The 19,774-nt window shown below is 42.8% G+C and overlaps 1 protein-coding gene across 2 annotated transcripts in view; it reads left to right on the top strand.

Moving 5' to 3' along the window:
• TMEM255B (transmembrane protein 255B) overlaps positions 1-19,774 on the top strand; it is a 72,277-nt gene that overhangs the window by 21,631 nt on the left and 30,872 nt on the right. Inside the window, exon 4 of one of the 2 annotated variants that reach the window (XM_052774081.1) lies at positions 8,347-8,436. The exons of the other annotated variant lie outside the window; for it this stretch is intronic. Coding sequence (XP_052630041.1) covers positions 8,347-8,436 — 90 coding nt within the window. The remainder of the gene's footprint in view (positions 1-8,346; positions 8,437-19,774) is intronic. 2 annotated transcript variants of the gene reach the window in all.

Raw genomic sequence — 19,774 nt, 5'->3', positions numbered from 1 at the left:
TAATGGGCTGAAAGAAAAGTAGAGGAACTATTTAAACAAATCTCTTTACAAGCAGCTAAAACATGGGTGAAGCAGAGCATGGTATTGCACCTGCTCTGACTAGAGAGGGTCAGTCATTAGGGCGGTTGTATCAGCTCAGACTAGGGAGAAAATACAGCAGTGCTCTTTGAACGAGCTGAGTGAAGCTGAGATGCACTGCTGCTAGAAGGAAATCGGTCACGGTGGTAATGGTTACTGGGATATGAACAGGGGTCCTCAGATGCTGTGGGAGCTTGAAAGAGCACCAATAATAAAACTAACCCTGCCCCAGGAAATTTGAAAAAATTGACTTTTTTAGGTTGCCTTCTGTTTCTTGTCTTGGAACATGTGAACCAAGGACAGTTCAGTCCTTCTCCCAGTGTTTAGTAACATCTGCTGGACTCCAGTGGCTGGAACTCTAAGACTCCCCAGACTACCAAGAGACCTGCTAGTGCATCATCAGTGGTGATGTTTTTAACTGAGTCAAGACAAGTGTTTACTCATCAGTGAATGAATTATCTTGAATTTAATATGTGTTCATTTACACATATATCAAATTCGTTCCCTGATTGAGTGTAATGGTGACTCCAGTTTTGAAGTCTAAGTGCACAGAAACTGCTTGATACAGAAGATTGGTCATTCCAGTAAAGATTTGCTTGTAAAACAATTTGAAATAATTTCCTGGCTGTTTTAAGTCTGGTATTGTAGCTGATATTAGATTATGAGAGAAGAAGGAATATATCAATCAGGTAACCCTTCTCAATAACTTTGTTTCATGTTTCATAATGCCTATTGATTTAATTCCCACCACTCTTTCATTGCTTGAATATAAAAATACAGGAAAATTCATCTTTATTTCACATAGCATCTTTCACAGAAACTGTATCTTCAAATGCTTTAGCAGGTTAGAAGAAAAGACAAGATAAATTACAGGAAGAGTATTGCAAAGTGGATTGGTATAAATTAAGGATTAATGCTCCAGAGAGCGTTTCCAGAGGGTGAAATCAACTGAGAGCCCTAGACTAGGGAACTATCAGAGTTAACATACAAGGTTTTTATTTGGACAGTACAATGTTAAGGCAAAATGTTTCCTTGCCACTTTAGTAGGTAGCTGGAGTTGCAAAAGAGATAAGCTGCTGTACTCACCACCTGTGAGAACGGTACAGCCGCTGCTGGCTGGCAGGGAGCGGGGAAGGAGGACGGGAGAGATGCTCCATGCGTGGACGGCTGGGGAAGCCTTGGAAGGAGCTTAACAACAAGGGTACTAAGGGGCAGTTTTGAACCATGGGCTTTCATGCCCCAAAAAGAAATGGCAAGCAAAGATGGCTGTGTGAGCCACCTCCTTTCGTGGGAGCCAGCACACAACCCTGGGCACGTGTCGATGTGATCGGATGCTGATTTCCTCCATCTCCCGGAAATGTTGCAGCAAATGGTGCAAGTAAAGTTGCCAATAACTCAAGAAGTCTGTTTCTCTGACCAGTAAAGAAACAGTCCCCGTCCTAAAGATCTCCGTGTGTGCCTGGAGGAGCTGGAGTAAGCAGACTCAGAACCTGTGCTCCCTTTCTTGTCTTAGCTGTGCTGCGTAAGCCCTCTTGGGCTGGGGGAGAGCTGGGACCGTTAAGTCACCCTGTTGCACATTTCCTGTCCGTGGGCACTTCTGCGGTCCCTTGCCCTTGTGAGCAGCCTAACTGATGAATTACCTGCAAAAGTTGAGCATCAACACCACTGGAAGAGAAAAAGAGAAAGCAATATGCATTAACTATGCCTACATACGATATAAATTAACTGTGAGTATCTAAGGCGTAACAAAAGATATTGCGAATTCTGCCTTTCACCATTCTGCCCTTCAGGATGTGGGCAAGAAAAAAGAGAAAATTTCTGAATGAAAATGCCATCTTTGTTCTGAAAGTGGATTTTGATCTTCTTTTTTCTCCTTGGCATAATAATTGATACCTCTCCTGTGGTTCCTGTATTCTTTCCCAACCTTTGTTTATCTAATTAATTCTGCCTTTTTATGCATCTGAGGTTGCTTAAATTTCTCATGGGACCTCTCCCCTGCCTCTGTTACACCAACTGGCCTTTTCATCTTGCTATTTTTCCTAATTATCCCTGACACGATACTGGAAAACAGCAGACTTCTTCACAGGCAGTAAAAGAAAAGTCTCCTTGACCACAAACAGCAAAATAACCCCAGTCCTTATCATTTATTCATTATGTCTAAAACCTAGCTTTTACTTTGATAATCCCTAGGAGTGCAAATTACATGAAATAGGTGAGACAACCTAATTGTTGCTGCCAGCACGTTTACCTCCGTCCCTTCTGTCTCGGCCACATGGTCTCACCCTCTCATTTGCACCGGGTCTAGTGCTTGTCTCTCCTTACAGTTACCTGATTTAACTCGGTTGGGGGAACAGATAGTTTTCTGCCTAGTGAGTGAATTGCACTGGCTTGCTGAGTATTTGGGCAAGCCCAGGAGCTGGTGTGCAGGGACGCATGGCTTTGGGAGAGAGAGCAGGAGAGAGGGCTGGATGGCAGGGAACCAGCCTAAGGAGAGGAGAGCAAGACACCGGTTCAGATGGCAGCGAGCAGTCACGTAGGCTCAGCTCAGTGCCCTGAGGTGCTATTAACAACAGCGAGAGGGAAGAAAATCTGAATCAAAGATTTGTGTTGTTGCTGATAATATGCAACAACGTATGACTGGACTTGCTGAATTCAACAGTGATGACACCGCGGAAAGGCTGCAGGTTTCTAACTTGGTCACTGGATCTAAACACAAGAGTTCATCTAAACACCTGACAGCATCATGTGTGCAGCGTCTCTGTCTGAAGGCCTTCCTGGTAGTAGAGATATCTGCTGTGGGCATTTGGCTCTGTTATGAGGTGTATTACAGTCCGAAGGAAGTGTTTATGCATGGGATCCCGGCCCCAGTCCTTGTCTTCCTGAGCTGTACCAAAACTGGTGCTCTTAAAACCAAGAGACATTTTGTGTTTATTTTTCTTGCCTCCTTCATCTGGAAGCCATTCTAGGAAATAGTTCTTCAGGCATAGGCTGGGCAGTCATAAAAGTCTTTCATCATTACGAATTTGTGCCATCGTAACTAGTGCTATGACTGGAATTGGCATTAATGAATAACGAACATGACATAATCCTATCTCCTGTGGTGTGACAACCCTCCAGCAGAGCCTCAATTACAGCAGTGCTATTACTGAAGAACCAACCTTTGGAAAGAATAAGCTGGCAGGCCATAAATTGTGAAGCACATTACCTGGCGTAGTGAGAAACCTCCTAATTAGCCCAGCTGTGAAAACCAACGTAGTAGGAGCCTTGCCTGAGCTTAATTTTGATCACAGCAGCAAAACTTCTATCCCAAGGGCAGGGGAAAAAGTGGCCATTGTGGGAGGAGAAGGAGCCACACGGGAGAGGACTTTCCAAATTAGAGAAAATGAACTCACAATTAAAAGTACTTTTATACTGTCCCACCTCACAAGACAGGCAGCGTTTAGTTGATAGCAGCCTCTGAAATGCAATGCAATGAGTTTAATTGTCTTAGTTTTGCGGGCTATTGATGTACAGCCCTGCTAAGGTACCACGGTAACAGATGCAGCTCCTGGCTGAGATTGTGCCTGGGGTGGAAAGTCATTCTCTGTTTCGGATTTGTGATATAGTTTTTGTAAAATTCTGCTGTTATGTCTTCAACCTCAGTGTACTGAAAAAGTGCAGCAGATTTATTTAAGCCTGTATTAAGTTCTGAGCTTGCAGACATAGGGAAATCAAACCAGTAAAAAGGCCCACAGAATTAAACTGTGTTTTGGGGAATGTAATATTAGGGGCAGCCTACAACAAACTGCCCCATGCATTTCTTTTCCAAAAATGTTTGCTTGAACCTGTGTGGGGATAAAAAGGGCTTTACAAACCTGTGGCAAAACATTTACACGGCCTTTTGCAAAGCCTTCACTTTCACAGAGCAAAAGGTATTGGATGACAGTGTTTCTCAATTTACATTGATGAGGGTAATTGTGATTCTTCCTCTGCCTGGAAAAAAATCCCAGAGAGACTTGGTGAACAGCACAATGCCTGGAGACATCGGAGACTGTGCAATGCAAAAGTAGCCATTTAGCATGAGCAAAGTGAGCTTGTTAGATATAATGTAACTTACATCTGATACCAAGGTGATTTCAAAACCAAAAATCCATGCATTTTCCAAAGTCTCCAGTCTACTTGGTCTAAATGGAGGGAATGAGGCATCTCACACAGTGTGGCTGCAGACCCTGTGGGGTCTGGTCTGTGGCCAGCTCTTATCTCCAAAACCACCCCTGGGAATCGTTGTGGGAGGCTGTTGGTTGCCAAGTACCCATGCCCGGTGCATTTCTGACAGCTGAACGGCGTCCGTGGCCACGGGACATCGCCGGGCTCTGTTGCCTTCCTTAGGCTCGCTTGCGTGGGAGGGTGACTCAGTGCAGCCAGGGGTGCTGCATGCCTGCTGGAGGACAAGAGGTTCTTTAAGACAGGTGAATTCTGCAATAAAATGCATGTCTTTACTGAAAGAAGGCAGCATGTAAGAATTTAGCAGTCCAGCCTTTCACCAGTTTTGCATTTTTGAGTGTTTTCATATTTCTGTGACATGACTGAAGATAGATAACAGCTCTTCAGTTAATACTGTGGGCAAAAGTCCCTCATTGCAAGTGCTCTTTTGCTCTCCCTTTTGCTAAAACACCTCTGTTGAACAACTGGCTTTCAGGTTTGATTGTTAGGCCCACATGGTACAGTTTTCAGTGTTTAGTAACTGGCTCCATGGTTCCCTTGTAAATAACCAGATTATTGTATTTTGTACCAGAACCAGGAGTAAATGTGTTCTGATAATAACAGCTGTAGAGAAGCCTGGCTGCACAGCAATGGGACAGCGAGAGCAAAACTGTTTCTTGAACAATTGTTAAAATATATTGTTATAAATAATGAATAGTTTTCCTGACAAAACATACTGCTATTAAAAATGGAGATGAGATGATGTGATGGATCAGTATTTTTTTTTTTTTAAAGTGCTATTTCTTTTACCTGTCAACAAGAATTCTCTAAGTTTAAATGAACTGCACTGCTTTTCTTTCTTGACAGTGCTAGGCTCGTGAACTCACAACTCCAGCAATCACCTACCACTCAGGAAAATTAGCTTTTGAATTTACAACAGCTCTTCATTTGGCTGTCTTGGCTGCAATTTTTAGAAGTAATTAATTTTATACTTTGTTTGTGTGTTTCTCACATTCTCAATAAGCAATGGGAGGTTTGAGAGAGAATATAAATCTGTATTTTTATATTAAGGATTTTTTTGTGTTATTCTTGTATTATTACATCTTTTATCATTCGAATACATATATAAGGCAATTTAAGTCATAAGAACCTCTGAGTGTCATATTCTTCCACTTCAGTATTGTAATAAATACTACTTCAGTGAAGAAATTGTCCTCTTAATTTCAAAGGGACTACTGACTGAAGTCGTTGCTAGTAGGCATGGATAAGAACAGCAGAGTCTGGCTGACAGCCTTTGACTTGCACGCAACTCCTTGAATGTGTAGATGATCACCAACATGACTGAGGAGTGCAAAGCCGACTCCGTAGCTCCTGTCTATACTACAATTTACTGTGCACCTTTATATGTGGTCTTTTATAGCTATATGGTGAAACTGAAAGGCCAGCGTACTCATTAGGTGATTTAAACTATCTCCATGAGTGGAAAACGTTGGTTTGGGGATTGTAGATCATCGATAAGTTGCTCATGTGTGAAATGAAAAGCCACCTTGAGGTCAGCTTCCAGTAAATTCATACTGAGCTCAGGCAATGTGGAAACACCTGGCTAAGCCCACTAATTATTTGATTGACTACTATGACTTGAAAAACAAGATAGAGGTATTGGACAATAATGATTAATCTGAACTTTTAAACACTGCTGCTTTTTCAGATAAAGAGATCAGGGTCTGTAGCAAATGCAGCTGCCACAGGGCAGCACAGCCCACTGGTCTGCAGTGATAGTAGCTCTCTACAAGGAGCACACAGCCGCCTTGATCTGGTGAGTTGCATGCCAAGATCTTTAGACAACCGGATTCCTGAGGCATGACCTGCCATACTGGAGAGCCAAGGGATAGTGGAGGTTGAAGGGTGATGCAGCCAACAGTGCTTTCTTAGGGTTTCTGCCTCCTTACGGCGGGATGGAGCTGGCTGCAGGGGAAATGGAGCAGGTTCCCAAGAGCAGCCAGTACCATCAGCCTCAGCCGCTTCTGCGTGCCCCTTTCCTCCCCGTGCCGAGGATTCCGATTACACAGCAATCCCTGGGGCAGTGCTGGCTCACCTCTGATTCCATGATCTAAAAGCCATGAGCTGATGAGAGATTAAAAGAGTGGATCAGAAAGCATTTAAAAGCTGTGATTCTTCTGCTTTTAAGTTGCACTTTTTGCTGGTTCACTTAGAGCTCTTAATTCCAAATGTTTGATATTGCTTTGACCTGTGTGTCCAATACTATGGGCTTATATGGCTGTAATTTCTTACTTGTCCAATATAAATTTTTTTGAGGAAGTCACCAATGCTGTGTCCCCTGTTGACACTATTGACATTGTACTGTTCTTAGCCTAACATAAGCTAAAGAGTCTGTTTTTCAAATGGGTTTGTGATGCCTTACAAATTTTATACACGTGAAAACAGTATTTAGATAATGCAGGTACGGATTTTGTATAGGCAAAAGGGATATATGAACTGTATAGATGTAATTTTGGTAATCTGTACCTGGCCATTTCTGAAATACATGTTGTGAAGGAGCAATTAATGACTAGTAAATAACAAAGAGGTTCCAAATTCTTAACTGAAACCCTGGTCCATGTGCTCTATCAATTAAAGACACTGTTCTGTCAGTTTTCAAGGGAATTTTTTAATCAGCTGCAGTTATTAACTATAACTTAATACTGCTGTAAATTAAAGTTAACCTATCATATAGGATGTTTCAAAGGGTTCCTCTTGTGACTTTGCATGAGAAATGCCAGAGGTGTGAGAGATGTACATTAAATTATATTAAAAATGTAGCCAGAGAGTGCATGTTAGGTTCACCTTATGTCCTGCAGGTACCCACTCATCCAAACTCAAGGTGCAGAGTCCTCAAAGTCACAAAACCCTCTAATCTGAGAGAGGAAGGAGTGACGGCATCTCTCCCTCATCTGATGGCGTTGGGGCTAATGAGCCCAAGGGGAGCACCTTGCCAGGCATACACAGGGTCTCTCTTTCAGGACTCACTTCATCCCACCTTGCTCACAGCACTGCATCCTTCAGAGATGCCCTCAAAACAAGCCAGGGTCGTCTCAAGAGTGCGTGCTACCAGCACAATGACTGCTCTCTGATGGAGACGCATACCAGCGCTTGGCCTTTCCGAGTCCTGTTCCTCTCTTCAGAGTGAATTGGGCAGTAAGCTTGCCACATCTGGGGTTGTGCTAGCCCTGCAGTTGCTGCCAGAGCTGCAGCTGTAGTCATCCTCAGAGATCAAGTGAGCGTGCCCAACGTGCACAGCCTTTTCCCCCAAGTCCTCTGTACCACCACCACTTGTGCTAGAGCAGTGCTCTAGTGTTGTGCCATCTACAGTCCTGTTGATAAAGAATTAATAAGGCCTAATGAACAAAGCAGCTTGGGAGGTAGAATGAGGTCTGAAGCTACAGCTGGTAGGCTACAGCTGGTACGGCTGTCTGTGCTGCAGCTGGGACGTGTACTGAGCTCTGCTGTGCTCTGCCGTGCCCACTCTGAGACTGAGGGGCAGGGGCCAAGGCAGCACACCCCAGCCCTTCCAGAGGTACCAGTCCTACGCGTCTCTGATTTTGTTGTGACATAAGTTATCATAAGCTATTTGGGATGATAAAAGCTTTCTGAGAGTTCACGGGCTAGTTATTAACTTACTACAATGTCTTCATCTGTACGTGTGAACTACTACCACTGTAGTAAAGCTCTTGAGATTGATGCGAGCCAACAGGAACGTGGCTTTTTGCCATGCTCCCTATGGGCACCACCGCTGTTCTATTAAATGAGTTGATTTAGAAGAAATCACCACTGAATTTAATAACTCTTGCAGCTGACCTAATTTTCTCTAGAAAGATTTCAGCTTTTCTAGTAGACTTGATGGTATGTCAACTCAGCATCAAGAATTTCTGCGTTTTTTCTATTGCCTGACTGGCATCCTGCCACACTGAGCTAAAGTAAATTACAGCAGGGGGAACTGTCGTTTAAGAATACTAGAAAAATTAGTGTAATTGTTTTACTTAAAGAATTATATTGAAAACATTACTCAATCTGTTTTTCTCTTCTCAGTTAGTAGCCTCCATTGTGTTTATCAGCTTTGGCGTGGTAGCAGCGTTCTGTTGTGCAATAGTTGATGGAGTGTTTGCAGCACGACACATAGTAAGTACAGTGATTTTCTGTCATCTTTCATTTTTGGTTACTTATGTCATTTCTAGCAGGAAAGCATTTTCTTTTGGTTTATGTCTAGCAGTATATTAGTTTTTTTCAATAGTTCTTGTTGGAGAACTGTCTTTTGGCAAAAAATTGACAGGAAAGCCCATCATGCCGATACCCAGAGATGGTGCCAACTGCTTATTCATCTCTCAGGGAGTTCCAAATACAGAGGTGATGTAAAATGATGTAATGACAGGCGTGCTAAAATGCATACCTGCTTAGGAAAGGGAAGCCACTCCAGCCACCACCAGCATTTGTTTCCTTTTGCACAAAGGCTTCATGGGCATGGTAGGGATTTGGAACGCACCAGATGTTGATGAGCACCAGAAGTCCCCATGCGATCTTTAGAGGGAAGTGGATTGCAACAGCACAAAGGGAATGTTTTGTTGGAGCAAAGACAGCGGAGGAAGTAGCAGGCTTTGGTTAGAGGTAGTGTGAAGGGGGAAGCAGCTGAGTGACAAACAATCCAAAATTCACTACCTGCCTGCCATCAAGGGGTATGTGGGTCATTTAACCACAGTGACTAGTATTTCCAGTGTGTCTTCAAAGCCCATTCCTCCTTCTTCCCCCCAACCCATTGCTTTCTCTGCTTCAAAAGGACATTTATAGGCATTCACAGTACTGCTGTTGCAGTAGCGTTACTAGTAGTTCATTACTGTCTATGAGTGCCTAGGAGTCTTTCTCATGACCTTCTTGTGTGAGCACTAGACAAACTTAGAACAATGTTTTTTTATTTTGGCTCACTGAGTTCAACTTAAAATATTAGACAAAAAGGTTTGATAGAGGAACAAGACAGACTGGGTTGTGGGGTCATTTGAATGTGCCAGTTTACATGTTAGATATGTGTTGTTTGCTGTTCTATCTTTTGAGATAGAATACCTAAAAATCAATCTAAACCCAACCTTTTAATTGAGCTTTGATTTCCAAAAGCATCAGGAAAGAATTAGCTATGTGTTTTGATAGACGCTAGAACTCAGATGTAGTGTGCTACATAATACAGCAAGTATGATGGTCTATGACCCTCTCACTGCTATGAAATATCATGAGCCTGTTCATCTTTCTGCTTATGTTCGTTGAGGGGCAGCAGAACACCACTGGCATCAGTAGAGCTCTACTTAATTTTCTGTTAGCAAATGCATCAGAATAATTAGGCTTTGGATGACTTGGAGCATAAAGCTGTAAACTGATTTCTTTTTTGCTGTTATTGAAGAGGACTCTAAACCAAATGTGGGCTTCAGAACCTCGTGTGCATTGCACAAGGAAGAAGACATTTATTGGTATAAAAAACTGAGTTGTGCAATGTGAGCATGAATAAACCCTCTGGATTGTAATCATGTTCTGTGCTATACAGACCCTGCATTGTGCTGAAGTGGCCTGCTTTTACTCAGATTTGCCCTGCTGTTGCTCTGGATGACACCTGGTATAACTTCGTCTCTTATTAGCATAAGCCCAGGGAGCCTTTCCATGGGAGCTGCTTAAAAGAGGAGGGGAGCAGATTCCTGTTTAGGTTTCCTGCTCCTGAATATTTGGTGGTTGTGCCCCAGAAGACCACTGCCACTTATTCCAATATGGGACCAATCTCCTAATTTCCCGGGAACCAGACTTATTTTTGTCCTGCTTTGTTGTGATCATTAGGAAGTGTTCAGATGGCACTTGTACACTTTTACACCTTAGAACTGCAATGCAACCGTGCAGCCACAGCCCCCACTGCTGAGGTTAGACACAGATTCGCCTTCTCTGAGGCGAGTTACTGTGTCAGAGGACAGTCTGTGTGCTCAATCGTCTCAAACACAGAGACAGGCATCGCCCCTGTTATCTTTCCAGGTGTTTCCTTTGTCAGTTTGCACTCTTCTGGCTTTAAGTTCCTTTCACATATGTTACTTAGCTATTTTAGAGACAACACTGCTTCCTATCTAAATCAAACAACAATATCACATTAGAATATTATTATACCCTTATATCTGAAGAAACAGCATCTCATACGTAATACCTACAGTTTATATTTGCCTCCTCTTTATTGTAGCATAAATAGCTGTGTGGCATTGCTTGCTGTCATGGCATGCCCTTGATGTGTCGTTACAGACTAAAAGGTTCCCTTCCAATTCGAGATATTCTATGATTCTGTGATTCAGTTCATTGCAGTGCTCTGCGGGGAGAAAGTGGCCCAGCGAGTTGTCATAGGAGAGTACCAAGGCACAAAGTCATTGCACTCACCCAAGAAGAAAGCATCTTACAATCTTGGGTGCAGTTCTGTATCTGGTTAAGTCAGTGACTTGGTATGACTGCATCGTCTGTGGAGAGCTGGAGACTGGAAGGGGCTGGCCACCATCCAGCCATCTCTCAGAGTGCTGGAGATGGACAGCCCAATGACATGAACCTGCTTCAGTCACGGCATGACATGCTTCATGGAAATCTGTTTCCAGCTGTTTACGTTTGGGCCAAGTTTTGTTTATCATATCTGTCTCTTCTGGTCTCCTTCACATATTACAGAACAAAGAAATACTTAGTAGTACCATTTGTTGGAAAACTTAATTTGCATGTCAACATGGTCACACTCACTTCATCTCATTCTCCTCCTCTGTCTAATAAGGAGCTTAATAGTATCAGGTGGAGTAAAGGTGTACATCACCTAATTTCTCTGACTGACACACCTGGGGAAATCTGTAGGGGTAGTAGGGTAAGTACACTCCCAATTTGCTTTAGAGGAACAGTGGGGTCTTATCAAGAGAAGGTGTGTCGTGCAGATTACGGTGTCATTGCCACTGCATTACATCCCCTTTGCATCACTGCTAATTTCCTTCAGGGAGAGCAGTAACACCACGTTCAGTCCCTTCCCCGCAGGCCAGTACCAGCCATTTTCAGACCTGTGTTGTGCTGTTGCTACTTCGGGCACTGCCTTTGGGGGATAACTGCTGGAGAATTGGAGTAAACTGTCCTCTGTTCAGGGAAAGGACAAACTCAGGGCATGTCAGAGCAGGTGCCCAGGTCTACACTAAAGCCATAAAGTTTTTGTGAGGAGGAGTTGGGCAGCATTCACATTTCTGTCTCCAATATCGGGGTGCTGATACCAAGGCTCCAGGTCCCTTTTCTCCTGGAAGGAGAAGTAGTGGCTGAAGCCAGGCAGGCTTCAGACCGACAACAAATACAACATCCTTCACATCAATTTGGAATAAGAAATGTCTCCTGTTTTTCTTTTTATTTTTAACTTCATTTGAGTTGGGAGGGATGTGAAGAGGACAAATCACATTATTATAGATTTTTCTTAGCGTGTGCCTGCTGTGGAATGGAGACTATTACTGTTGCACATTTTCTCCTGCTCTTGTAAAACTGTGGATAGAATAATAAATACTTTCTCTGTTTTATTTTCTTCCTAAAAGAAGGCATAAAATTGACAAGAATTCTTCCAGGAAAGGGATGTGTTTCAGAAAAGAGATATTTAAATTATTTAAGACTCATTTTAAAACACTTTGCTTAATAGAAAGCTCTGGAGCACAGCACTTATAAAATTAAGAACACTGAAGGAAAAGTAGCTTGATTTAAAAGAGCAGTAGCTTATTTAAAAAATAATGCAGATGTAATTCACTGTGTAAAGTTAATTTCACCATTGGTCCCTTCAGCTGCGCTTTTCACCTTAAAAAAAACCCAAGCCAGAATCAAATGAAACAAATGAAAGCTGGCATTAATGTGCAGTGTTGTTATTTCAGAAAAATACGGTGATCACAGGAATCCATTATCTGCATTTGTGTTTGCTTGAGACATTTTGTTATTTAGTGGATGAGAATAGCCCAGTTGTGCAACAGCTAATGGAGATCATCCAACAGCCTCCTCTCACCACACAGGCAGACCCCCTGTCCCACCTCACATACCCATTCTCTGCAGTACCCACTACCCTCCTCTCCATGCCTGCAAGCCTTGACCATTGCCACATGATCCTTAGCTTTGCAGTTATCCCCCAGGCAGAACCTAAAATAACCAGCAGCAAGAAATCCAGTTATGAAGTGAGGAAATTGCCTGCAAGAGCTTCCCGAGAAGGTTAGGAAGATGACAGGTAGCAAAAGCAGGGGAAGATATTTTAAGCTGTGGAGACAAATGCTTTGTATCATCTTTTCACATGCTCAGCTGGGAAGCATGGAACATCGGTACTGACGCATAGGCAGTTGCATTTTCCTGAAGTATGGGATAAAAAGAGACTCGGGTGTGCCTGAAAGCTCTAGGAGAAACCAAGGGGTCAGGCAAGGGAAGTCCTCTCTGCTTGACTATAAGAACTGCTTTTTGATCTTTTTGAGTAGAGTTCAAAGACCACACCCAGACAGATTTATTAGAGGGGATCCACTAAAAAGAAAAATCAGAGCTGAAGTGCTTGGGATAATAACAGTGAGAACACCAGAAGATACAGCAGTGAAATTGCAACTTGGGACTGTTGCCATTATGCTTTCTCTATGCACTCTTTGGCTTTGTCTTCTCTATAACAATTCTTCAGGTAGTTCAATGCAGCAATAAATATACCCCTAAGCCTTCCGTTCTCCTCATTGAACAAGCCCAGTTCCTTCAACCCGTCCTGGTACATCCTGTCCTTCAGTCTTCTGATCACTTAGTGGCCCTCCACTGGTCATACTGTAATTTGTCAAGGTCTTCCCTGTATGGGAGAGACGTTAAAATTGGACACCATACTGAGATGTGGCCTCATGAGTGTTCAGCAAAAAGGAATAATCACTTCCTCCAGCCTGCTGCTGATGGTTTCCTAATGCAGCCCAGTATGCAGTTGGCCATCACTTTTGCAAAAGCACCCCGCTAACATATGTTTAACTTGTCCACAGACACATCCGTTGTTTTTTCTTTGCCAAGCTGCTACCGTGTCAGCTTGAACTGTTGCCTGGGGTTATTCCAGCTCAGATGCAGGATTTTACATTCATGCTGTATAAAAACTAACAGAATATAGTCAAAGAATTTAGATTCAGATTCAACTATTTTTAAAGATGCACTAGATTTCTCTTCTAAACTTCTCTCACCAACAGAAAAGAATAAAAAGGTTTGGATGCTCTATTAATTGCCATTTCATTACCATTTTTGGCATTTTTCTAAGCATGAACTGGGCTGAATTTTCTGTGTTTATAAAGCCTAAGACTTTGATGATGACCCTTACATACCTTATCATTAATTACTGCTACATCCTCTTAGCTGAGGTTTTGTTTTAATGCAGTTTATGGTCAGGCGTGAACTTGCTTTAAAGGAAGTGATTTTTAAAAGAGTCTGATTTTACGTGGTGCAATGAAGGGACAGCATAAATCTACGGATCAGAACTGCTACACATACACTCTGTCCTGTCCCCTTGTGCTTGGAGCTGGGTTCCTCTGCCACGGAGAGCTGCAAGGTCCAGTGAAAAGCTCAGCCAAGAGCTGTGTAACTAAAGTATCTTAGAAGTGCTTCCAAGATGTTACTCTGAAATAGTCATTATTTCAGGGGCCTCCTAAAAGCAGCCTCCATGTTTTTTATCTGGGTGGGTGGAATGGACACATCTTTGAATGAATGCTTGGATAGTGTAATGGATGGTGACCCTTCCAAAGATTATAAGCTGCTTACAACTTCTGACTGTGAATGGTGAAGTGACAAATTGGCAGAATAATCAGATGCACTTCAGGTTGGCTTTTAAGGGTAGCCAACAGCATGGCTTACTTCATTACTTTATTACTAGCAATTTGAGAAAACACTATGATAAGGTACTGTATTAGGAACTGAAACCTGAATGGACTGTGCTAAGGGAAATCATGTTATAAAAGCCTGAGGAGAAGAGCATCCTGCTCTGTTGTTTTGCCATTTCAGACCTGTTTTTATACAGATAGACCCTAGTACATTCAAGAGTTTTCTTAAGTGTCCACAAATAAGAAACTGAGGAAGTGGTGGAATGTGAAATGTTGGGAAAACTGGTCCAGAGAAAGGAAAAGATCCATTTATCCATAAGGTTATCCTGCCCAAGATCAATGGGGGCTTGCTCATCTTCACTAGAAAGCACAAACACAAATGGTTGCTTTGTTTATGGAGATCTGGGGACTTTTTTATTCTTGCTACAGGCTGCCTTGAATCATAGTAGTGAAGTGGCAGAGGAATAAGAGACCGTCTGTAGTTTTTTCATGATGTAGGATAATTCTGTAAACAGTAGTTATTCTGAAAGAGACTAGATCCCAGCTGTAGTGCCTCTGGGATAAAAATGTCTTGCAGTGGCTTTGAAATCATATATCGTATATACACGTGATAAGTGCTCTTGTCTGGCTGAAGCATTTTAATATGACTGCATATATATAGCAGAGAGGCTTCTTGGTGCCTTAGGCATGATATCACTCACTTCAGGCAAAGGTTCAAATTCCATCCTGCATAAAAGCAGAGACAACATGTTAGATTCTGATTTACAAAAGCAGATTCTCACAAGCTGTTCTCAACACTTAGATGTGCAAGAATTAGAACTGATAGAGAGTCAGGCTCCAAACCTGGGCTCCCATTTTGCACTCTTTCTGACTTCATGTCTATATGCCAGCTTTACACTGATGACTGGAGTTCTCAAAACTCATGTAGATGTTAGAGGCATATGTGTATAAGGAAAAGGAGGGTGCTGTGGAAAGGCAGAGTTGCTTGTCCATCATGAGATCTAAAATGCACATCAAACCAGGCAGTGTTAAGTTGTCCCTTGGATTCCTCTTCTCTTGTGCAAAGCCACTTCTGTGTCACATTGATTTAATTTCATTTTCAGCTGATCTAGTTTCTTCCTCTTGATAGCAGTGGCTTAAAGAATTAATTAAAATAGAACATAGCATCAGGCACTAAGCCCTGAAATGAACCTGTAGCTCAACCGGAGGACACTAAAACACTTACCCCTAGCCTGGGATCTTCACCCACATGGTTTAAGTGCAGCTTGTGGACTGCTGAAGTGTATCAGCTGGGTAATTATCTATAGATTTGGGAGTTTAGAAACTAAACTTGAGATATTTGTCTGCTCTTTATGTATGTTAACTCAAAATACTGTTTAGTAAGACAGGCATTATGTAAACTCACCTTCTGGGCAGCATAGAGACATGGCAGTGAGCAAATGGAGTCTTTCATCTGGGGGATGCTGATGCAAATTGAGCACTGGTTGGTACAGCTCAAAAGCTGCTGTGCTAAGTAATATCAAGATGGCAGCCCCCATCCAGTGAACAAATAACTACATTATAAAACTGCAGTCCCAGCCAACCCTGGCAAAAAATAGCATGAGTGGGTGTGGGTTTTGGTTCCTTCAGCTTGTCCAAAGGATTTAGATCCAGGCTGTTTTGCATTGTACCTTTCTGTGCTACAGAAACCAGATCAGGGACTTGAGTGCCTCACAGAAACCACGTATAAAATACTCTTAGTTATGTAGCATTTTATGCCTTTAGACTGAGAAGCTGCAAAATCACCATGGCCACTTGGTGCTCTAGCTTCCCTCCCAAGGAGAGAAGCTCCAGAGGAGAACAGGGAAGCTGCACTAGCACTCTGAGGTTTATCAGCCTCAGCAAACATCAGTGCTTTCAGTGTTTTACGGGTTACAGAGTGCAGGAGAGGTGTCCACAGTAAAAAAAAAAATTGTGGGATTTTAAATAAGGGTGGCTGTCAAAAAGTGGCACCCTCCTTCCCCTGGTTTCACGATTCTGCCTCACGTCTTGTACCAAGGCACAGGAGCCTGCCTAGGGCAGACTGAAGGGAAAACTTCCCCCCCCCCACCACCTAAGCTGGGTCCCAGCGGGATTGCCCCATCTAATTTATCTCAGGCAGACAGACAGACAGACAGACAACTGTCGGTGCCAGCCCAAGGCGAGCGGCTGGGGAGGTGTAGCTGGGAGCTGGAGGGAAGGCAGGACCAGGTCTTGGGGCCACAGCGGTCACTGGGCTCAGCTTAAAGCCAGCATTGACCCAAGTTAGAAGCGATGAATCCAATGATGACTGAAACAATCAAACATTATGAGGCCTCTGCTCAGGATGTCAGAAAAGTACAGTCTGAAATGCCATGAAGATCTGGTGATTTCTGCTGTAAATGCAGGACCCCAGACAGGGACACCCACCCAGCAGCGAGCTGCAGGTTCCCCGCTGCTTCCCCAGGCCTTGGGCAGAAGAGGTGGGTGCTGCATGTGTGCACTCAAGAATTGGTGGCAGCATCTGGTGGTTGCACATGCAATGGCCGAGAATGTCAGTCCTCTTCCCATCTTTGAAGTTTCTTGTGCAGATTACAGACACTCAGTCAAGAATTGCAGCAGGGGTGCCCAGCAGCTTCGCTGACGACCACTGCATTTTACTACAGGGTGACTTCATAAGCCCGTGGCACGTGACACGGCTTACAGTCATGCACCAAAGCCTTGCACACTTCAGGCCAGGTCTCCTAAAAAGCCATTTGAAAATGTTCTGAGCAAGCCTGTTGGCCTTCCCTTTGAAGAAAAAAACAAATAGTTGTATTCCATCTCTAATGAAGTTGTTACCTTGGCGACTGGTGGTAGAAAACACAACTCAAAGAATAAGTAATTTCTCATTGCAATTAAGTTAGCTAGCCTCTCTGGAGAAGAACACTAAATGCATTTTACTTTCTCCATGCTGCTACATGATACAAAATTACAGCTAATTACTTTTAATTCCATTTCCATCCTGTATGACTCATTAATATAATAGCATGGCATAGCATATACCATAAAGGGTTTTGTTGGGTTTTTTTTTAGCAGAGTGAGCACTAAACATTTATGACTGAAAACTAGCACTAGTTCAGTAGTGATTTTTATATTGATGGTCCACCGAGGTGAAAAATGTTTTATTGATGAACTTCTTAAATACGAAGTTCTTAAGTTTGCAAGCAGTGCATTTGGAGCCAATGGTCAACTATCCCACAGTATTAATACTAGTATTAGGCCTTGCATCTGATGCTGAGATGGGAAGCACAGACTGCATTCCTACAGTACCAATTAATTACAAGGGGGATTTATTCTTTTTTATTAACTTAATTTAAGAGTTGGAGCAAAAGAGGACTCTTGCAACCAGCTTAAGCCAATCTGCCAAGATTTCTCTTTTGTACTGCAAGATGACCGCATTCATGTAACAGTTATGTTCGTGCATCCAAATGCAGTTGAGTATACTTTAAATACTCTTCTTTGAACATCACAGTCCAGATGGTAAAAGATCTCCTCATGCTTGACAGGTCTCCAGCCTAATTGAGAGCCCTGGAATGAGTTACAGATATCTACAGATGTCTGGTGCTTCCAGACACATCAGAGCCTGGAAGCCCTGCATTGCTGTCTGCTCTGGCACGCAGTCAAAATCACCTCCTTTCAGGTGAAGATCTGCCCCACAGTAACCGCGGTTACATTGGTGCTGTTGTAAGTTACTGTGGTTTTGCCAGAAGAACCTTCCTGAGCCAAAGGAGGGATTTTGGGATACCTTTTTGCCACGCAGGTGTTTTCAGCTTTATGCATAAGCGCACAGTAGAGAAAAAGGACATCCTAGCTCTAGGATGGAGCCAGTGTGTTTTGGAAAGCAGCAAGTCTAAGGAGGGATGAAACATCAATGTGGTAAAAAATCTGAACGTAATCTTCTAGGGAGATACTGTAGCTAATTGCGCTAACATAACCCATGAATTACTGGGTGTCTACTAGCAAGATGAAGCTGGGTTGCCTATAATGACAGGTATTTTGTAAGGTATTAGGGGCCATGTCTACTCTGCTGCTATGAAATAAACTCAAGCATCAGCCCTCTGTCTAATGGTTAGCTGCCACTTCAGCTCAGTTTCAGACCACCCCCACAAGCTGTCTTGAAAACAAATCCGAGCTAGAAGGATAATGCTAAGCTGGGGGGGGGGTGAGCAGTGTGGATGGGAACATGTGGCCTCAGGACTGGAGGTTGGTCTCTGGCTTTTGTTTGGCAATGTAGGTATAGCCTGTGGGACCATTGCTAGATTACTGACTCCAGCTCTGATGTTTCTTTGTCCTTTGCAAAGGACATTATCAACTTGGAAGGAGTTCAAAGAAACATTTGAAATTTGGAGTGGCACTTTTTAGCAACAGTACTCAGAAGTTTGAACTATTTTGTTTATCAAAGAAGAGGTTGAGAGGTGAATTGATCTTGGCTTCTCTAAGGTATCTACATACTCAAACATTAACTGGTTACAGAGGGCTTTTAGTCTTTCGCACAAAAGCACAAGTAAGTGCAGTGAGTTGAAGTCGATGCTAAACAGATTCAAACCATGAAGCAGACATAGTTTTGACAATGATGAATTAGGGGAACACATTTGTCAAGGGTATGGATTGTTCTCTGTCATTGAAATATTGAAATCCCAAGCTTCTTTTTACATGATCTGAGGAAGCTTATCCAGAAGTTATGAACTTGATGCAGATGTCTTGGGGTGAAATTATTTAGCCTATGTTATTCAGAAGGTCATTTTAGAGCAGGGTCTTCAAAGAAAGGTCTTGTGAACTACTTTTATGGTCAGGTGGAAACTCTATTGCCTCTTGTCAGCTGGTCTCTATGTGTGGTGCCAAGACCTGTTCCCTGCTGGAAAATGTTTAGGGGTTCACAGATTAAAACCAGTTGAAAACCATTTATCAAGATTTCTGATCCAGGTTTGCTGGTCTTCAAATCTGCAAAGGAAATACAATCTTTAACATGAACATAACTGAAATAATATCTCTACTAAAACCACTATTCCTCAGATATCAGATAACACACAAGACAACCCAATGATGAATACACTGGATGCATCCAAGGGCTTGTCAGCAAAACTGTCATCTTGCAAATGTTTTCTGGGCTAGAATGCAGAGACAGGGGAGGGCTTCAAGGTGTTTGTCCCCATGAATCTGCAGTCTGATATTCCTCTGTTTCCAGACAGGTTAAGTACTATGCATACAGCCTGAATATATTGACATTACAGAGGAGCTGGTAGGATGCTTTAGTTTGGTTGCTAGATATTTTCCAGTAAGAAAAATAATGGCAAACCTTTTTTAGGAGAACGTCTTAAGACCTGCCCCCTCCAGTTTGCATTGGCAGGGACAAAGCCCCCTGGTTATACAGCTCCTCTTTTTTTTTTTTTTTCACTGAAATTCCTTTCAGGTTTAGCTGAATTGCAAATTCTTTAAAATCCCCTTTTTCTTCCCTGCTGTGACTTGTTTTCCTGAGGGAAAAGGGCTGGTATTGTACCAACCAAACAGAAAAGTCTAAACCATTAGGCAGCACACACATTGCATTTGGATGCCAAAGAGTAATTCCCTAGTCGATGGGAAGGAAAAAGAGAGATTCCTGGTTCCTC

This window comes from Harpia harpyja, chromosome 22 (assembly GCF_026419915.1).
Source record: "Harpia harpyja isolate bHarHar1 chromosome 22, bHarHar1 primary haplotype, whole genome shotgun sequence".
Taxonomy (NCBI): domain Eukaryota; kingdom Metazoa; phylum Chordata; class Aves; order Accipitriformes; family Accipitridae; genus Harpia; species Harpia harpyja.
The sequence above is the reverse complement of the archived record's forward strand: the minus strand, read 5'-3'. Positions and strand labels throughout refer to the sequence as shown.